The following is a 19,416-nucleotide window of genomic DNA, read 5'->3' as shown; positions in this document are numbered from 1 at the left end:
GAGATGATCTTACGGGGGTGTGCACGCCAGGATGGGGGATGGTGGCAGCCCTTTGAAGAGTCTGTTTGGCACAAGGAACAGACTCTTCAAAAGAAGAGACTGTGCAGGTTTCCAGCTGGGGAGGATAGGGTGTGGGAGGGGTTATAATGCTTCTAAGTGAGATTAGGAGACTTGAGAGAAAGGGCAGAGTTAAGGGAGAAGAGTCTTTGTATGAGTCACAATGAGTTTGGGCCAATGATGAATTTGACATATTTTGTCATCTTATTTCAGAGACTTTAACTTTTTGCAGTAGCATCTGTTTTCTTTCTCACTCTTTTCAACCTGAAGCCTCATTTGGGCCATTAAGATTGATCCAAGGAAATGAATTCTTCACTATCTGGGGCCATGCATGCTGCCCTTGGAAGATGCCCATCCATTTCATAAGAAGAGTCCAGAAAATTTAATCCCTGCTAAACACCGGGATGTTCCATTGCATATTTGGACTTTTTTTTTTTTTAAACCTAAATAGCAATGATTTAGCACCAAGACAACATTTATTGTTAAAACTTTGAATGGATGACTGAAACGTTTGTGTTCTCATTAGGAAAGGTTTTTCATCAGTGAATCCTCAAGAGGCAGAAGAAAATAAGCAACAAATTGAGATTGCAAGAATAATTATTTTCGCACTTCAAAGACTTTTAAAAACAATTTCAAAACACATTTTTAACAGGACAATCTTGAAACTGATTCAGGTAACGCTGCATTGAATATTCATCTATATTTAAGAATGTAGGGCTGGGGGATGTGGCTCAAGCGGTAGCACACTCGCCTGGCATGTGTGTGGCCCGGGTTCGATCCTCAGCACCACATACAAACAAAGATGTTGTGTCCACCAAAAACTAAAAAATAAACATTAAAAATTCTCTCTCTCTCTCTCTCTCTCAAAAAAAAAAAAGAATGTAAAGAAAAGGACAAATAAGAAATACTTTCCTTGAAATAAATACGAGTAATAAAGAAGTTATAGTCCCTACAAAAAAATAAATAAATAAACAAAACAAAAAAACTGGAATGGCTCATAACAAAATTACCAAAGAAGAGGTGTGGTAATTTGATGATGTAAATGTCATATGAAAGTATTTGAAGTTAACTTGCAACTATTTCCTCTTCTTCCAAAAACTGAAAGAAAGTCTTTATAGCAGGTAGAAAATTTTGTACAAAGACATTCTCTGATTTAATGATACAAATTGACATCTGTTGTTTTTCAACATCACACATTTTTGAAAGATCAAATATAGTGATCAAACGTTTGTGACTACATTTTCTTCTGTTTTATGTAGCATAGTTCTTTGTAGCAATATTTTCTTTCTCTGCTAACAATTTATGTTAGGACAATGAATTCTACATTTGCATTTATACACATTTATGTTTTTATCTTGTTTAATTTGTGTTCATAAAATCTGTGATTATTGAAATAGAGTATCTAAGTTCTATTTTTTTAAAAAAATCTATGAATCTCGAATACTTGAAAAATAAATGTTGTTGTTCATATTGTCTTATGAGAAACAAAGACTGGGAGTGCATGCTTATAGTCCCAGCTACATGGGAGGCTGAGGTAGGAGGATAGTTTGAGCCCAGGGGTTCTAGGCCAGCGTAGGCAACATGTCAAGACTTGCCTCAGAAGACAAGCACAGCTAGAGGTTCAGATAGCCTTCTCTTGCTTCCTCATGGTCTGAAACTAGAAAAAGGAGAGCTAAGTTGATTTTGCTACCAGAGTTTGAGTTTCCTTAAAGTCATTAGGAAATGACTGTCACTGATACAAATAAGTTTGGTTACATACTTATCCCATATAAGAGGACAGTGACTAGCCAGATGATGTTTTAAGAAGGCCAGAAAGATGCTGAGAAGTCTGGAATTCTCTTCATATAAGGAACAATTAAGGAATTGGTGGCTTATCTAGAAAAGGAGAAGACACAGGAGCAGCAGAGTTTTCTGCAAATAACTGCATGACAACATGTGAAAAAGAGGTGTCAGTCACCATTTTTACCAAATACCAGTTGTAGTTGCACCAAAAAAGAAAAGATATGGAGATTGAAACTTAGATTGAAAAATTGCATTCTTTTGGTAATCTGTCCGAATATAGCTCTTATCTTTTGTGTTTTTCTGCAAAAAATAGTAAATATAATGATGTATGGGGAACACTCTACACTCTACCTGGGTCATAGTAAATAATTCAATATATGATGACTGCATTTATTGTCACTTATTATCTGCTAAGAGAAGAGGAGCAAGTTTACCGAAGTGTCACCAGCATCACCTAATGTAAAAGAACAACTGAAGTCACAAGCTTTTGTTAGGTTCCAATACTGCACGTCCATACAAAACAGAGGACAGTGTTTCTCTCAGATCCTCCCTACATCTCTGAATTCTTTTTTTTTCAATTTCGTATCCATCCAGCTCCTTCTCTTCCAAACTTACCCCAACAGAGTTCTATGAAGGTCCTTTGGCTCTTCTGGATTTTTCTCACAGAAAAAAGAAAAACAAGGTAAAGCAATACACAATAAGAAGGCAATGACTTCATTCATGAGCCCTCTAAGGAGCGTTTGGTAAAGGTAAGGGTGGTTCTTTGATTCTTTCATTTAAGGGGATAAAATTCTGATGGTTCAGACCCTTCAGTTTTCTTTCTTTTTTTTAAATTATTTTATTTTTTAAATACATGACAGCAGAATGCATTACAATTCTTATTACAGCACAATTTTTCATATCTCTGTTTGTATATAAAGTATGTTCCCACCAATTCATGTCTTCATACATGTACTTGGATAATGACGTCCATCACATTCAACCATCATTGCTAACCCCCTACCCCCTCCTCTTCCTTCCCACCCCCAGACCCTTCAGTTTTCTAAAGCCACAGATCTCTCCTCTTGTCTAGAAGCTATATTCATCACACAGAGTGTGAGGCTACTCATTGGCTTTCCTGATGCACCAGTGGCAAAGGAATCAGCAAGCAAGGGTGCACACCCACCTCATTCCTGCTCCCTCCTTAGGAGGGTGCATTAGTGTCTTCCACTGAAAAGCAAGAAAATACCTACAAGTGGACCTAGTAGGTGAAAGTTTCCTTTTGCAGTGATGAAAATGTTCTAAAATTAGATTATGGTGATGGTTGCACAATTCTGTAAACATACTATAAACCATTAAGTTGTACACTTTTAGTGGGTGGATTTTATTCTATATAAAATATATTTCAATGAAGCACTAAGAATTCAATGGTTTCAATATACATTAATGATAGACTTTAAAAATATGGCAGAAAATATTACATTTTCTAAAGCTATAAAATATAATGCTTAGAAATAACTTAGTTGTGTGAAAAATGCAGATAACCTACATAAATAAAACTCTAAAACTTTATTAAAATACATAAAGCAACACATAAATAAATTGAGAAGAATTCAAGATAATATTCTTGGTTAGGGAAATTGAACATTATACATGATATTATTTCTTCCTAAATTCATGAATAAATTTCTAAACAAGTGAATTTCAATAAAAGTACAAAAAAGCTTTTTTTTGAAGTGGAAATAAACTAAATTACCTGAAAGATAAACATCTGAAAGAATAAAAAAGTAAAGACAGCTAATAAAGATATCTAATAAAAGAAGACCTAAATTCACTAGATATTAAACATTTGGGGCTGAATGTGTACCTCAGATCAAGTATAAGATCCCAAGTTCAATTGAAAAAAAGTAAAAGTTTTAATGCTAAAAATATTTAATACAAAAATCAATATACAGTCACAATACAGCATAAATAGTCTTAATATATAGCCACAAAATAGCTAGATAGCCATAAAATGAATCTTAGGCTTATATGATGAGGTAAACATCACAAGTCAATAGAAAAGGAAGATCTTCAGTGAATGATAACCCAACAATTGTTTATAAGGTTAAAAGTTAATGATGGTATTCCTGACTGTCACTCTTCTATTCTTTTTCTGGGGTTGGGGTGGAGTGGAGGTGGGAATTATGTTTCATTTCTTTTCTTTTTCTTTCTTTTCTTCCTTCCTTCCTTCCTTCCTTCCTTCCTTCCTTCCTTCCTTCCTTCCTTCCTTCCTTCCTTCCTTCCTTCCTTTCTTTTAACTGGGGATTGAACCCAGGACTTCATACATGTGAGGTGAGTGCTTTACCACTGAGCTATATCCCAGCTCACTCCACTAGTCTTTGTGTTAAGTGCCTAAATTAAACCCTATCTGTTTGAAATACCTAGAATAGTTTGTCTCATCTGAGTATTAGCTGATACATTTCCAAAATGAAAGATATTTCTAAAAAAAAAATCTAAGATATATTTTTGAAAAAGTAGGCTTGCCTCTATCACACAAAATTGCCTCTAATATCACATGAAAGTGTTTAAAAAGTTGAATAGATTTAGAAACTTTCTCCAAGCCTGAAAAAAAACCAACTGTATCTTTATTGGTCTCCAGAGGGCAGCATGGAGTCACTTACCTTATCTCTGCCAAAAATGTACACCTCCCATTTTCAACTCTTTTGTTCTTTCTTATGACTAAGCCTGAACAAACCGGGTGGCCAGGATTAGGAAGGCTTTGTGAGGTCATGCAAGGATTAGGAAAGCTTTGTGAGGTCATGCATCAAAGCAATGCCAAAAAGACCAAAGTACAGATTCAAATAATGACTTTTTAATTTAATTTTTAGATTTTTTTGTACTAGGTATAGAACCCAGGAGTCCTCTACCACTAAGCTGCACCCCCACAGCCCCCTTTTTTTTTAAATTGGGGAATGAACCCAGGGGAGTCTTACCACTGAGCTACATTCCCAGCTCTTCTATTTTTTATTTTGAGACAAGGTCTCACTAAATTGCTTAGGACCTCACTAAGTTGCTGAAGCTCTCCAGGAGCTTGGAATCCTCCTGCCTCATCCTCCCAGATTGCTCAAATTACAGGCATGTGCCACCATGCCCAGCCTCATTACCAGTCCTTTTCATTTTTAATTTTGAGGCAGGGACTCAATAAGTTGCCCAGGCTGGCCTCAAACTTGTGATCCTCCTGCTTGAGTCTCCTGAGCGGCTGGAATCACAGATGTGCACCACCAAGCTGGCTCAAATAATGACTTTTCTTTAATTTAAGGTGAACAAACTTTTAATCAGATGAGGCAACTAACCACAATTAATCCACTTCCAGTTAGGAGTATTTAACTAGCCATTTATAAAAAACTGATGAATATAAAGAATTTAATTATTTCAGAGCCTTCCTTTCCTAGAAAGTAGAAATACTATATATATATATATATATATATATATATATATATATATATATGTATATGTATATATAGTGATACTGATTATTCAGACATATTTTTGAACATTTGAAAAACATTAGAAATATGGCAGTGTTCCAGAAGTCATTAAAGACACCAAGGACTATGAAATCAATAATAAAAAAAATCCTTAAAAAAAGCATGTTTTGTGTTGTTGTTGTTGTTGTTTTAGATTTTATAATTATACATAGAACATTCAGACCAAAATTAAGTGAATTCAGAATCCCAGAGAAGTACACAGAATACTCAAGCTGGCCTTTACTTCTAAGGCATTGTTAAACCAGGTAAATCTGAGCTTTGATTTCCAACTCTTTTCAAGACACACAGGAAAGACAACTAGGTCCTCTTCAGAGTGCCAATTCTAAATAATAGAAGACTAGCCCTTTAAAGGGGCAGGGCCAGTCTTTCAGGGTAACAATGAACCAGAGGTGACCATCTTGAACCTTGTACCCATGCCCAATACTCCACTCTGGAGTTGGTTCCTGCCTAGAAACTGGCTCTAGTTATAATAGGAGGACGGAAACCAAACAAAATTCTCCTGAGAATTTACAACCACAACGTGGCCCACACAGCTTCATGCCCAAATTCATACATCTGAGTGGTCTGAAAAATATCTCAAGCTGAGAATTAAGTTATAGTCGTCATAGATCCAGGAGTCTCACAGAGGCAAGCACAAATGTTTCCTGAAGAAACTTACCTGTATTCAGGACCCAGAAAGAATTCTCACAGAAATTTGAGTTCATGGTCAAAATATCACGAAACTCAAAGTAAATGACACATGGTGAAAGTCAGCCCTTAGGAGACCCCCGAAAATGGAAGATATGGGAATTATGAAACACACCATATAAATCAACTATATTTAAATGTGGTAATACAAAGAAGGGGTATTAAAAAGTTAATTTGTATTTTCAAACATGTCTATTTTTTTATGGTGCAATTTTTTTCAAGACAGGTCTCACAAGGCTGATCTCAAACTCCTGGGTTCAAGAGATCCTCCTGCCTTTGCCTCTCAAATAGCTGGGATTATAGTAATGTCCCTCCATGCCAAGCTTCTGATGGAAAATTCTAAACATAAAACAAAATAGAGCAAAATGGAGATAATAATAATAGTTTGCCATACACTTATCTACTCATTTGTGCTTAAGTATTTTTGATAGAATCTTAGACATCGTGTCATTGAAACATATCAAGGTACATCTCTAAGACCTGGGGACTTTTTTACGTAATTCCAATGCCAGCATCATACCTAACAAATTTAACAAATAGTTTCTTAATATAATTTAATATACAACCCATAATAAAATTCCTCCAATTGTCTCAACCTCCTTCCCCCTTTTCTTTAACGTTGGTTTGTTCAAATCGGAAGCCTAACATGCTGCATCTGGTGAGCCATCTCTACTTAATCTAGAACAGAACTTCTTTCCTATGCTCATCTTTCTCCTTGCCTCTTTTCCTTTCTTCTTTCTGTCTTCCTCCACTAAATATTAAAAACCTGTCTCAAGCACTGTACTAGCTACTGCAGGGACTTTGATGAACAAAACCTGTATGGTACTTGTATTTGTAGACTGCAATTTTGTCTCCGTTTTTCCAACATGTATTTAACACTTTATAGGACTCATCATTCTAAAGGACATTAAAGCTCCTCTCTTTCTCCCACTTAGAATTCAAGCACCTCCCCCCCCACCATTATCTACAGAATAACTTTAGAGACATAGTAGAGCACTCCGCTCCCAATTCTACCACTAGCTGGCCCTGTGACCTTGAACATCCTGCCTCCTGCTTAACATTGCCCTGACTTATTTTTCTCACCTACAAAGTGAAGATCTTGGAGCCAACTTTGAAGGTTTACTCCACAGGATAAAACCAGGCAAAAGAGACTTATACTTCATTTCTGGGCTCCACATCTGGACAAGCCAGCTCACTCAGGTACTGCTCTAGATGCACAGACACAACTGGGCTCAACTTCAAATTATCAAAAACACTAACTTAGAATATAAGGGAGATATAATATAATATAATATAATATGAGATGGTTCCTGTTATTCATAATACCATATCAGGAATTGAAGAGTTGTAACCAAGGATCTGAATTGTTAATGGCTCATGGCTACCATATGGGTAATGCCATATCTAGCAACAATAACCATGTACAGTTCTCGGACAAGGTTCGACTTTCCCTCTTACATGCTATTGCAAGTGGAAAGCTATTTTACATAACCAGTTATGCCTAACCAGCATCCTTCCTTCAGATAACAACCTCTCATTTTAATTTGGGTATCCCTTCTCCTTGATATTATCTCCTGGGATGGGATTATGACTCTGAATCCCTTGGGGAGGGGAACACAATGTCCAGGGCAGGTCATTCAAAGTCAGTTTTGTGACTCTTGTAGGACCTAGGTGGAAAGACATGCTCTAAGTTTGCAGAATCTTTCTGGAAACTAAGTCATTAGAGTATAAGGCAGAAGCAAGGATGGACAATTCCTTGAAGGACATTATTTAAACCTCTAGACACAGATTTTCCTGAAGTCATTATGATCTCTACACCTTTCAGTGACATGAGCCAAGTAAAATCCCCTTTTTAAAATTTATTTTTTAGTTGTAGTTGGACACAATATCTTTATTTTATCTTTATGTGGTGCTGAGGATCAAACCCAGAGCCTCGCACGTGCTAGGTGAGCGTTCTACCTACTGCTGAGCCACAACCCCAGCCCCTAAAATCCCCTTTTAACTAATGCCAGTGTGAGCTAGATTTCTATCACTTGCCACCCAAAATATTCTAATGTACACTAAATGGCCTGCCCAGAATTCCCTTTGATTATATGATCACCTACCGAGTACTTAACATTAAACCCAGCACAAGTATTATCATCTATGAAGTCTTTCCAACACACACCAGCAGAAATAACTGTCCTTTGGGGTGTTCCCTAAGTCCTGGTATCTCTCTTTACCTCTTCACTTGCCAACCTATGATTTGTTAACAGTCCTGTTCCCCTCCACTCAGTCTCACCTCATCTCCCCAGTGCCAAGGTCCAGCCTATCTCAGCTCACAGCATTCTTTCAGCAAGTGTTGGTCAAGCTGAAAATGAATTTGTCTTCCTTAAACATACTAGAGCCTAATATTTTGTGCAGACTGTACTGCCCTTTATTTGTAATAATAACTATGTTTTTTGAAAACTATGTGTCTGAGGTCGAAACATATGAAATTGTTAACATTTGACCTTCTTTGGGCTCCAAAAATGGCTTTTCATTAGTTTCAATATAATAAATATTGATATAATAAATATTATATAAATTATATAACATATATATTTTAATAGTATATTATATACTATAATGAATATCAACATAATAAATATTGATAATATATTAATAATATATTAATGCGTCAGTGGACAAAAGCGATAAGCCTGAATACTAAGGTAAGATAATAAAGGAGCAGAAAAAGAAACTAACATGAAGGAACATCATGACTATGTGCAGGTGTTTTTTTTTTAACAAACAGATTTTACTAATAACAAATAAGGAACTATTCTAGTTCTTCATAAAGACCAATCCTTTTTACTTTTAGGTTTTATGAGGTGAGTACTATTGTGAGTCCCATTTAACAGCTGAGAAAACCAAGGCAGAGCGATTCAGTACTTTCATCTAAGGTCACACGAAAATAAAGTAGAAGAGCCAGGATTCAAACCCAGGGAGTTACTCCAGTATTCCTGCTCTAAATCATATCTGTGCTAACCCTTAACCATGATGTTGCTCTGCACTAACCAAAATAAATAAATAAATTAAAAACAAAACAAATTTTTAAAAAATTATTGTTCTCTCTTGAAAAAAAAAGAAATTATTGTTGATGTGAATGTAAAGATCCTGTTCCAGCTATTTCATGTAGCAATACAAAACACAAACTGTGTATTAAATGACAACTCTGAATCAGGGATGCAGGACAGAAACAGCAAGGGATAGCTTAATCTCTGTTCCATAAAGTCATTTCAGGTAGAAAGATTCTAACTGGCCAATGGCTGGAGCCATCTGAGGGTTTTACCGCTCATGGTTTTTGATACCTAAACAGAGATGACTTAGAGCCTGAAGATCCAGCAGTTACAAGTCATCCCCTCCTGGGGCTTGGGCTTCTCTCAGCATGGCAGCTGGATTCAGAGAGGGAGAATCCAGAGAGCAAATATTTTGAGAATATCAGGATAAAACTGCAAGGCATCTCTGGACCCAGTCTTAGAAGTCATGCAACTTTATTTCCTCACATTCTTGCTTATAAGCAAGTCTCTAAGGCCAGCCTCAACTAAAGGGAAGGGAATTAGACCCCACTTGTTGATGGGAGGGAAGCAAGGTGATGTTACAGAAGAGCAGGAGAGTGGGACCTAGTGTTGCAGCCACCTCTGGAGACAATGTGGCTCAGAGTCACAAAGATTGGTGAAGGAGATCTCCCATGGGTTCTTTTTAATTAGGAAGAACCACATCTCTCTAGAGCCCCACAGCCTACTTATCTTCAGGTCCCTTGGGTAAAGGACCTTGCCCATGCTCTTGCCATAACTAAAAAGGAAGCCAGGAAGGAAAGTACATAGTATGTTGACTTATGTAAGATTTGAAGTGCTTCTGTTAGTAAAAAAAAAACAGGAGTGGAGAGAAAGTGCAACTGGGGAGAATGACTGATGAGCAGACTCTACGAATGTTGGCCACAGGTACAGCTATCAGTCATTCATTCACTTAGCAATTATTACCTGATGGTCAATTATGTACAAAGAAAAGTGCTAAAAGGCAGGGCCACATCAGTAATACAGACAATATTCCTGCCCTCATAAAGCTTACAGTTTGGCACAGAACAGAGACATTTAACAAGTAATTACATAATTAAGTGCAAATATGTTAATTGTTCTGAAAAGATGTTTTTATACAATCAGTGGGCAATTACCTACAAATATAAAATATTTATTTATGAAAGCATATTGAAATGAAAGATGATATTATAGTTATAAATACTAATAGAACCCCAAGGTCTTTAGTAAGTCTAAAAAATATGAAAGTTTGAATTTTCCCATTGTATAATAGAGTAAAGCATCATGTCAGGTAGATATAAGTGTCTCTGTCATTAGACAAGTTAATCCATAGAGGATCAGAGACCATTTGCTGCCATTTACTACAGGTCCCATGAGCTATTGCTTAGGCCTACCTGATGTTCATCCAAGTGCATTTTTTTGGGGGGAGGGTACTAGGGATTGAAGCCAGGGGAACTAAACCACTGAGCTACATCCTCAGCCCCTTTTTTATTTTTTATTTTTATTTTGGATAGAGTCTTGTTAAGTTGCTTAGGACTTGCTAAACTGGTGAGGCTGGCTTTGAACTCACAATCCTCCTGCCTCAGGCTCCCAATTGCTGAGATTACAGGTGGTCACTACCATGCTCTCCAACGGCACTATCCACCTGCATCTTTACCAGACACATTTCGGGTTACTCTAGCAACTTCCCCAGATATCCTAGATACCAGTTTGGAATTTTCCAGTTTCTGGAAGTGTATGTCTGTTATAATAAAGCGTAGTTTGGTAAATTTAATGACAGTATGAACAATCTTGGGCCCAAACCCTCTGAGGTGATCTGAAAATCGGAGAAATAGGCCTTCAAAAGTAACAACACAGAATGGAAACTCAAGATGAGTCCACTCCTTACAGGAATAGGAATTAAGTCAGTTTTGCCCTTGACAACACCAAAAACCCACCTTATACATTCCTCTGATATCAGCAATGGCATCAGCTAACTGCTGGTTAAAGCATTTTCTCATGGTATCCTCATTCTGTAAATAAAAGAATACAGTTAGCACTATAATGTATTTCCAAATATAACTCATATCTACTAAGGGGAACTCATCATTAAAAGCCACCATCCAAATCATCACAATCTCTTGAGATCTTCAATTTATACTTATTTCTCCCATTATAGCTATTATAACAAATTTAATTTTTACTTATATAAAACCCAGAGCAATAGAGAGATCTTATGAATAAAATACACAGATAATTTGAACACTTCATTTAATTTTACACATCAACTAAAGTATTTTAGTGCTTTCCTTGTAAAAATAGTAAAATCTACTTATGATTTGTATCTTCTTCTGACCGTATACTTTTTGGTGGGTTTTGTTCACGAAGACTGATTGGCTAACCCCGAACAAATCAGAGTCATTTTCTGATTGAGCAAATAATTTGATAAAAATCAGACAGTAATCCCCCAAAAGCAAAGGCCAAATGTTCTCTCTGATAAGTGGATGCTGATCTCTAATGGGCCGGGTGGTGGTGGGGCATCAGGAATGGAGAAACTTTGATTGGGCAAAGGGGAGGGAAAGATAGGGAGGGGACATGGGGGACAGGAAAGATGGTGGAACGAGATAGACATCATTATCCTGGGTACATGTATGACTGCACATATGGTGTGACACTACATTGTGTACAACTAGAGAAATGAAAAGTTGTGCTCCATTTGTGTACAATGAATTGAAATGCATTCTGCTGTTATGTATAGCTAATAAGGATAAATTAAAAAATGGTACAGTAAATTTTGTAAAAATGCTCTTGATTTTAACATCAGTTCTGATTCCAGAATGGAGTATAAACAACAAATAGGATTTAGAGTCAGAAAGGACAGAATTTAAATATTGGGCCCCTTACCATCTGTCGGGCCTTATACAAGTTATCTAACCTTGGCAAGCTCAGTCTTAATGAGTAACTGAAGTATAACAGGACTTCCACTTTAGGATTTTGAGAGACTTAAAGAATAAATACAATTAAAAGGCTTAGCATAGTATTTAATATGGTATGGTCAACAAAATATGAGTTTTCTTGTTAGCACAGAAATATTAGTGCTGTCTGTTCTTAATGACAGCTAAGTATGTTACCCTGTCCAAAACTTTTATGAAATTCCTTGAAGCAGTCATTTTTATATCTTTGGCCAACAGCAGGGCCATTAAAACACAAATAAGGTCACATAAAATTGTAACTCTAAACAAAAACTCTAAGCTTCAAACTACCCGGCCTGAAACCTGAAGCTCTGCTGTTTAATGGGTGACCTTGAACAAGTTAATTGACCTTTCTGTACCAAAGTGTTTTTATCTGTAAGGGAGGAAAAGTAATTATACCTACTTTATAAGGTAAATGGGTTAGTGAGCTCATATACAACTTACTAAGGAAAGTTCCTAAAACACAGTGAAGCTCTTTGTACAATCTACTCTATGAGTTACAATCTATACGAATTAAGCTGTCCTCATAAATCACTAAATTCAAAACTGCAGAACACAGACATCTAAGAGCAAGATCAATCCCCATATAAAACAGAGAAAACGAGAGAACATTTACCTGATGATAACGTCTTTCTATTTCAAGGATCCTGTCATGTAGATCATTGAAGATATTGGAAGATTCCTCTTGAAGCCGGTCCTCAAATTTCATTTGAAGAAATTGCTTGACAAACCTATAATCCTGCTCAAGGGATGAAACAATCTTAAAAAAAAAAAAAAGTTAAAGCATTATTGTAGAGAATAAGGCTCTCCGTGTAAATATTCCCGCACATTCCCTGTTTCTAGGCTTATAATCGGGTACCTGGTCAGGGCCTGTGTTGCCTTTTAAGATTATTTCTCACAGATGGTGAATTACAATAATTCCATCTCATGGTGGCTAGGGTTCCAAAATGACTATCTGCCAAATGAAGATAGTTAATTCATGTTGGCATTTAATCCCCATTGTGAGAAATTAAGGTGGGACAAGAAAGGGGGAGGTAGAGAGGTGGAGAGAGGAGATGTAAGGAAGGATATGGGAAAAGGAGATTAGAGGGAAGGGAGCAAGACGTGGCAGTGAGATCATGTGACCTGGGTCTTAAAGGAGGTACCCAAAAGATGCCAGACGCCATTTTCATTTAAATCCTACTAGGTAGGATTAAATCCTACTAGGTAGAATTTAAATGTAAACTAGGTGTGTCCTAGTTTACATTTAGTCATTTGGACACAGTTGACTAAATTTAGTCCTTTGGACACATCTAGTTTACAAAGAGAAAAAGGAATCTTTCTTGAAAATTGTCTTTATAAAAGAAGACAATAAAATTGCAAGTATAGGGCTGGGGATGTGGCTCAAGCGGTAGCGCGATTGCCTGGCATGCGTGCAGCCCGGGTTCGATCCTATGCACCACATACCAACAAAGATGTTGTGTCCACCAAAAACTAACTAACTAAATAAATATTTTTTTAAAAATTGCAAGTATATAGGGAAGAGACATCCTCAAAAGCTACTAGCGGGAGTATAAATTGGTATAATCTTTATGCAGGGCAATTTGGCAATATCCTTCAAAATGACTAATGCATACACCCTCTGACTCAGAAATTCCACTTTTAAGAATTTACACCACAGATTTACTGACACACAAGTATGCACAGGATTATTCATCACAGTAAAAGATTAGAAACTACCAGAATGTCTATCAATAGAGGAATAGCTAAATAGATGATGTACACTTTGTGACATGATGTACTTGTAAAGCAAATAAGGAAACTATATGCCAATATGGAATGATTTCCAATTATATTAAATGAAAAATAAAAATGAGGTTCATGAGAGTATTTACAGAATTATGCTACCTCACATGATAGTTTTATTGATTGGGATCTTTAATAACAACTCTTAAAATCTGCTGTGTGTGAAATTCTCCCTCCTTTTTCAATCAAAAAAGATTCAAAAATATGATTTTATAATTTTTGAAGGACCATCAACAGAAAATGATCACAGGTGTCAAAAAATAGAGAATAATAAGCATTTCAATAAATAAGCATGATGTAAATATAAATCATAGCTTGCATTAATAATTTTTTTTGAACTGGGGAATGAACCCAGGGGCACTTAAACACTGAATCACATCCCCTGACCTTTTTTAAATTTTTTTTTTTTTTTTGAGACAGAGTCTTGCTAAGTTGCTGAGGTTGGCTCTGAACTTGCAATCCTCCTACCTTACCCTCCCAAGCCACTGGGATTACAGGCGTGAGCCATTGTACTTGGCTTGCATTAATAATTTTTAAAAATACAATGGTCATTCAGCTCAGTTTGCCAAAATGCTAATGACTTATTTGCGAAGTACTGTGGAAAATTAATCAGATTATATTGCTATATTCTGTGCATGTACAAAACTTAACAATAAATTCTACTATTACATATAATTATAGCAATAAAAAGGATGCATGCTAGCAAAAATAGATTATAATATCTAAGACATTTTAATCATTTTGATTCTCTCAATGAAAGATACATGAAGTCAAATGCCTAAAATTATCTTTGAAGTTTCAAAATAAATCCAGATTTACCTTCACTAACTTTTTTGTACAGGAACTCAACTCCTTTAATGGCAAAATTTCACTAGAATCTGTTTGAGTAGCGTGGTCTGTGGTGAAAAAGCCGACCTTCAAATCATCTGAAATGTTAAATCTGAAAAAAAAAATTAAACGTGCTTTATGTCATGGATATTTCCTTTGAAATGTTACTGCATTTATTTTGGGAGTAAATCATATTATATATCCTATGTGCTATTATTGCCTGTGCTACTCCTGGGAACAATTATAAATATATACACAGACATATTCCACAGAAAACCTTAAGATAATAGTTCTTAAAATGTGGTCTGTGGAACCTCTAGGATTATGGGGCACTGTATGAGGGAATCCATGAGATCAGAACTATTTTCATAATAATATTAAGACTGATTCTCTCATAAATGTTCAGTGGAGTTTTCCAGTGGCTACAAGTTACATAACAGCCTGACAGACAGAATACAAAAACAGCCATGATAATTCAGCCATTTTCTATTAAGCCAGGCAGGAGAAAGATTTACAAAAATGTAAAATGGTGACACTTTTTTCTCATTGCAGTTTTTGTTTTGAAAAAATGGTTACTTTTTCTTTAAAATGTATTATTGATATTAGCACATGGTTTATCATTATCTTAAGTGAACTAATATAAATATATATTTAATATCTTTAAATTTTGTCTAATTTATTTTATTTTATTTATTCTAATTAGTTACATATGACAGCAGAATGCAATTCAATTCATATTACACAAATAGAGCACAATTTTTCATATCTCTGGTTGTATACAAAGTATATTCACACCAATTTGTGTCTTTATACATGTACTTAGGGTAATGATGTCCATCTCATTCCACTGCCTTTCCTACCCCTATAATCCCCCTTCTTCCCCCTCCCCTTTGCCCTGTCTAAGGTTCATCTATTCTTCCCATGCTCCCACCCCATCCCCTTTATGAATCAGCATCCTTATATTAGAGAAGACATTCAGCATTTGGTTTTTTAGGATTGACTTACTTCACTTAGTATTATATTCTCTAATCCCATCCATTTACTTGCAAATACCATGATTTTATTCTCTTTTAATGCTGAGTAATATTCCATTGTGTATATATACCATAGTTTTGTTATCCATTCATCTACTGAAGGGTATCTAGATTGGATCCACAGTTTAGTTTTGTGAATTGTGCTGCTATAACATTGATGTGGCTGTGTCCCTGTAGTATGCTATTTTTAAGTCTTTTGGGTATAAACCGAGGAGTGAGATAGCTGGGTCATCACATTCACATCAGATAAAGCACTAATCTCTAGGATATATAAAGAACTCAAAAATCTTAACACAAAAAACAAATAACCCAGTTAATAAATGGGCCAAGAAACTGATCAGACACTTCTCAGAAAATATACAATCGATAAAGTATGAAAAAATGTTCAACATCTCTAGCAATTAGAGAAATGAAAATCAAAACTACTCTAAGATTTCATCTCACTCCAGTCAGAATGGCAGATATTAAGAAAACAGACAACAATAAGTGTTGGCGAGGATGTGGGGAAAGGGCACACTCTTATATTGCTGATGGGATTGCAAATTGGTGCAACCAATCTGGAAAGCAGTATGGAGATTTCTTCTTCTAAAATTTGAAGATGGCAATTACCAGTAGATATGACCAACATAAACTAAATCTTTCAGTTTGACAGTAATTTTTAAGAATATTGAGAATCCCAAGCCAAAAAGTTTGAGACCTACTTCTTTAAGATAATCCCCACACCATCATGTATTTGATTGTCAGACTCCATTCCTGAAAAATTGGAATAGCCTAAGAACAAGTCCTTACAGCCCTCTAATGACAGTCATCTCAAACAGTAATACGAGGGCCAATTTCCTGGATGCATTCTCCCTGACAATTTGATTAAATTTACTATTAACATCATTTGTGTCTTCATACATGTACTAATGATGTCCATCTCATTCCACCATCTTTTTTACCCAGAGATATAAAAATTGTGCTCTGTATGTGTAATATGAATTGTAATGCATTCTGCTGTCATATATAATAAATTAGAATAAAACATTTAAAAACAAAATTTAGTACAACACTCCCTTTCTAAAATGTCAGCTACAAAAATAAATAAATAAATAAAACACGAAAGTCCAAATAGAATCATCAGCTCTAAAGACAGAGTATCTGTGCTTCTTTCCTCCCTCATCTGATGACCAACTGGAGCAGCCCCTGATAAGGTCCCCCTCTCTTTTTACTTGCTGATAGAACCTCAAATGTGACGACCCCCCCCCCCCGATAGAACTCAGGGGAGATCTGCCATATTCCCAGTGCCAAGAGTAACTCCTGTGGGGACTACGCCCACCATGGTAATCCCATTCTTTTTGACAGTGAATGGCCAGAACTGCGTGTAGAACATTAGAAATGGACTGCTGGGGAATTGTAAAGGTTTTTTAGATTCCTTTAGAGAAAGTCACCAGTGGAGAGCTTTCTTCTGTGACTCTAGACATGGTCAAGTGTAAAAGTAATACCAAGCAGTATGGAGATTCCTCAGAAAACTTGGAAAGGCACCACCATTTGACTCAGCTATCCCACTCCTTGGTTTATACCCAAAGGACTTAAAATCAGTATACTACAGTGATGCAGCCACATCAATGTTTATAGCAGCTCAATTACAACAGCTAAATTATGGAACCAACCTAGATGTCCTTCAACAAATGAATGAATAAAGAAAATGTGCTACATATACACAATGGAATATTACTCAGCATTAAAGAAAAATGAATTTATGGTATTTGCAGGTAAATGGATAGAACTTAGAGAATATCATGCTAAGTGAAATAAGCCAATCCTAAAGAAACCAAAAGTCAAATGTTTTCTCTGATAAAAGGATGCCGATCCATGGGGTAGGGGGTAGGGAAGAATGAAGGAACTTTGCATTGTGCAGAGGGGAGTGAAGAGAGGGAAGGGGCTGTGGGGATGCGAAGGATGATGGAATGACATTATTACCCTATATACATGCATGATTACACTACTGGTACAAGAGGAATGAGAAGTTGTCCTCCATTCATGTACAATGAGTCAAAATGCATTCTACTTTCATGTATAACTAATTAGAATGAATTTTAAAAATTAATTAATTGGGGCTGGGTTTGTGGCTCAGCAGGAGAGCACTCGCCTAGCACATGCAAGGTGCTGAGTTTGATCATCAGCACCACATAAAAATAAATAACTAAAAGGTATTGTGTCAAACTTACAACTAAAAATAATAATGAATTAATTTTAAAAAGTAATGCCAAGAACTGTCAGAGCCATCCTGTGACCACAAAAGAGACAAGCCAGAGGACAAATTCAATACCTAGATGATAAGCTTTCAAAAAAGATGAGAGATAAATTTGACTGATTACTTTTACTATTGACTCAACTAGTTCTGAAACCTGTCATGCCTCTGGCCTTCCCATAATGTCATGTAATAAGTACATTGGCTGTAAGCTGTCTCTGTCAACTGTAGCTGAAAGCATCCTAACTGATTCTCTAGCTATGTGACATTAGGAAAATTACTTCATCTTTCTGTGCCTTGGTTAAACAAGGAAACAATAGTGCCTATTTCACAGGGTTATGTGAGGATCAAGCATGTTAACACTTAGAATACCTTGGTGTTGATATGTAGTAAGCACTCAATAAATATTACCCACTATTGGTGTCATGGTAGTGGTTACTACCCTGATGCTTTAAAACATAATTTTTTCAGAATAAAGAAAACTATGAAAGCATAGCTATATTCAACTAAAGCTAAGTTGAAATAAACACTTCTTAATATTAAAAATAGTGATTTCCAATTAATCCCACTAAATTCTTGACTAACCTTTCATACATTCTTCAATATTTCAATAACAGACCTTGTCCATGGCCTTAATCTTGGTGGGGAGGGAGCATCTGAATTTCAATTAAAATTTCTAGTGTTTTTCCCATAGAAAATTATATTTTAGAGGTAGTCCAATTTGTTTTAGGAATCTATATATAATTTTCTCATGGACACAGTTAGGGGGACACAGTCTTCATGGGCCCTGAGTATCCCTGTACATTCTTTTTGGATATCACATGAATACAAAGCCATGACCAGTCTTTCTATAGGCCATTCCCAGAGTTGTTTATACTGAGCAACTTTGGGGAGTGAGGTAATGTCTTTCCCCTGCCAAGAAGGAGACTTGCTATAAAAATGGAACATGCCCCAGCTCAGAGCTCCTCTCCCTTGATTATATAGACATCTATAAGGGGTCTTTTGTGTCACCCCCATGGGAATTGGGGGTCCTAGGGTATCAACACAAATCAACATGAAGCTTTGGCTACTGTTTTCCTGATACAGTCCTTTCTCTTTGACCCAGGAATCTTGTATCTTCTGTCAAGGTCTGTGAAATAGTAATAGAAAAACTCATTAGCCTCTATATAGGGTAAGATCTTAAACACCACACAGTCCTTGACAAGCATCTGACCCCAAATCCTCTCAAAAATGTTTTGCATATTGAATATCTTTTTTTTAAGATCAAGATTCAGTGATTAGCTGAAAAGATCATCAATACTTGAGGCTCTGCGAGCCTAAAATTTATAATCACCTTTGAAAATCAATTATGAAAACCACCACTAAATTATAATGATTGTGTTAAAATTAACTATGATATTATAATGCACTATTGTAATGAATGACTCATATGATCAAGATTAAACAAATTTTTCAAAGTAGTTTATAGCAAATTAGAAGAAAAGCAGTTTT

General features: G+C 36.0%; 1 protein-coding gene across 1 annotated transcript in view; it reads right to left on the bottom strand.

Annotated features, from left to right (window-relative positions):
- C10H10orf67 (chromosome 10 C10orf67 homolog) overlaps positions 1-19,416 on the bottom strand; it is a 132,274-nt gene that overhangs the window by 104,729 nt on the left and 8,129 nt on the right. The window contains exons 2-4 of the mRNA XM_040277984.2: positions 14,650-14,770; positions 12,662-12,805; positions 11,032-11,106 (exon numbers count right to left, since the gene is read on the bottom strand). Coding sequence (XP_040133918.1) covers positions 11,032-11,106; positions 12,662-12,805; positions 14,650-14,770 — 340 coding nt within the window. The remainder of the gene's footprint in view (positions 1-11,031; positions 11,107-12,661; positions 12,806-14,649; positions 14,771-19,416) is intronic.

Source organism: Ictidomys tridecemlineatus, chromosome 10 (assembly GCF_052094955.1).
Source record: "Ictidomys tridecemlineatus isolate mIctTri1 chromosome 10, mIctTri1.hap1, whole genome shotgun sequence".
Taxonomy (NCBI): Eukaryota; Metazoa; Chordata; class Mammalia; order Rodentia; family Sciuridae; genus Ictidomys; species Ictidomys tridecemlineatus.
The sequence above is the reverse complement of the archived record's forward strand: the minus strand, read 5'-3'. Positions and strand labels throughout refer to the sequence as shown.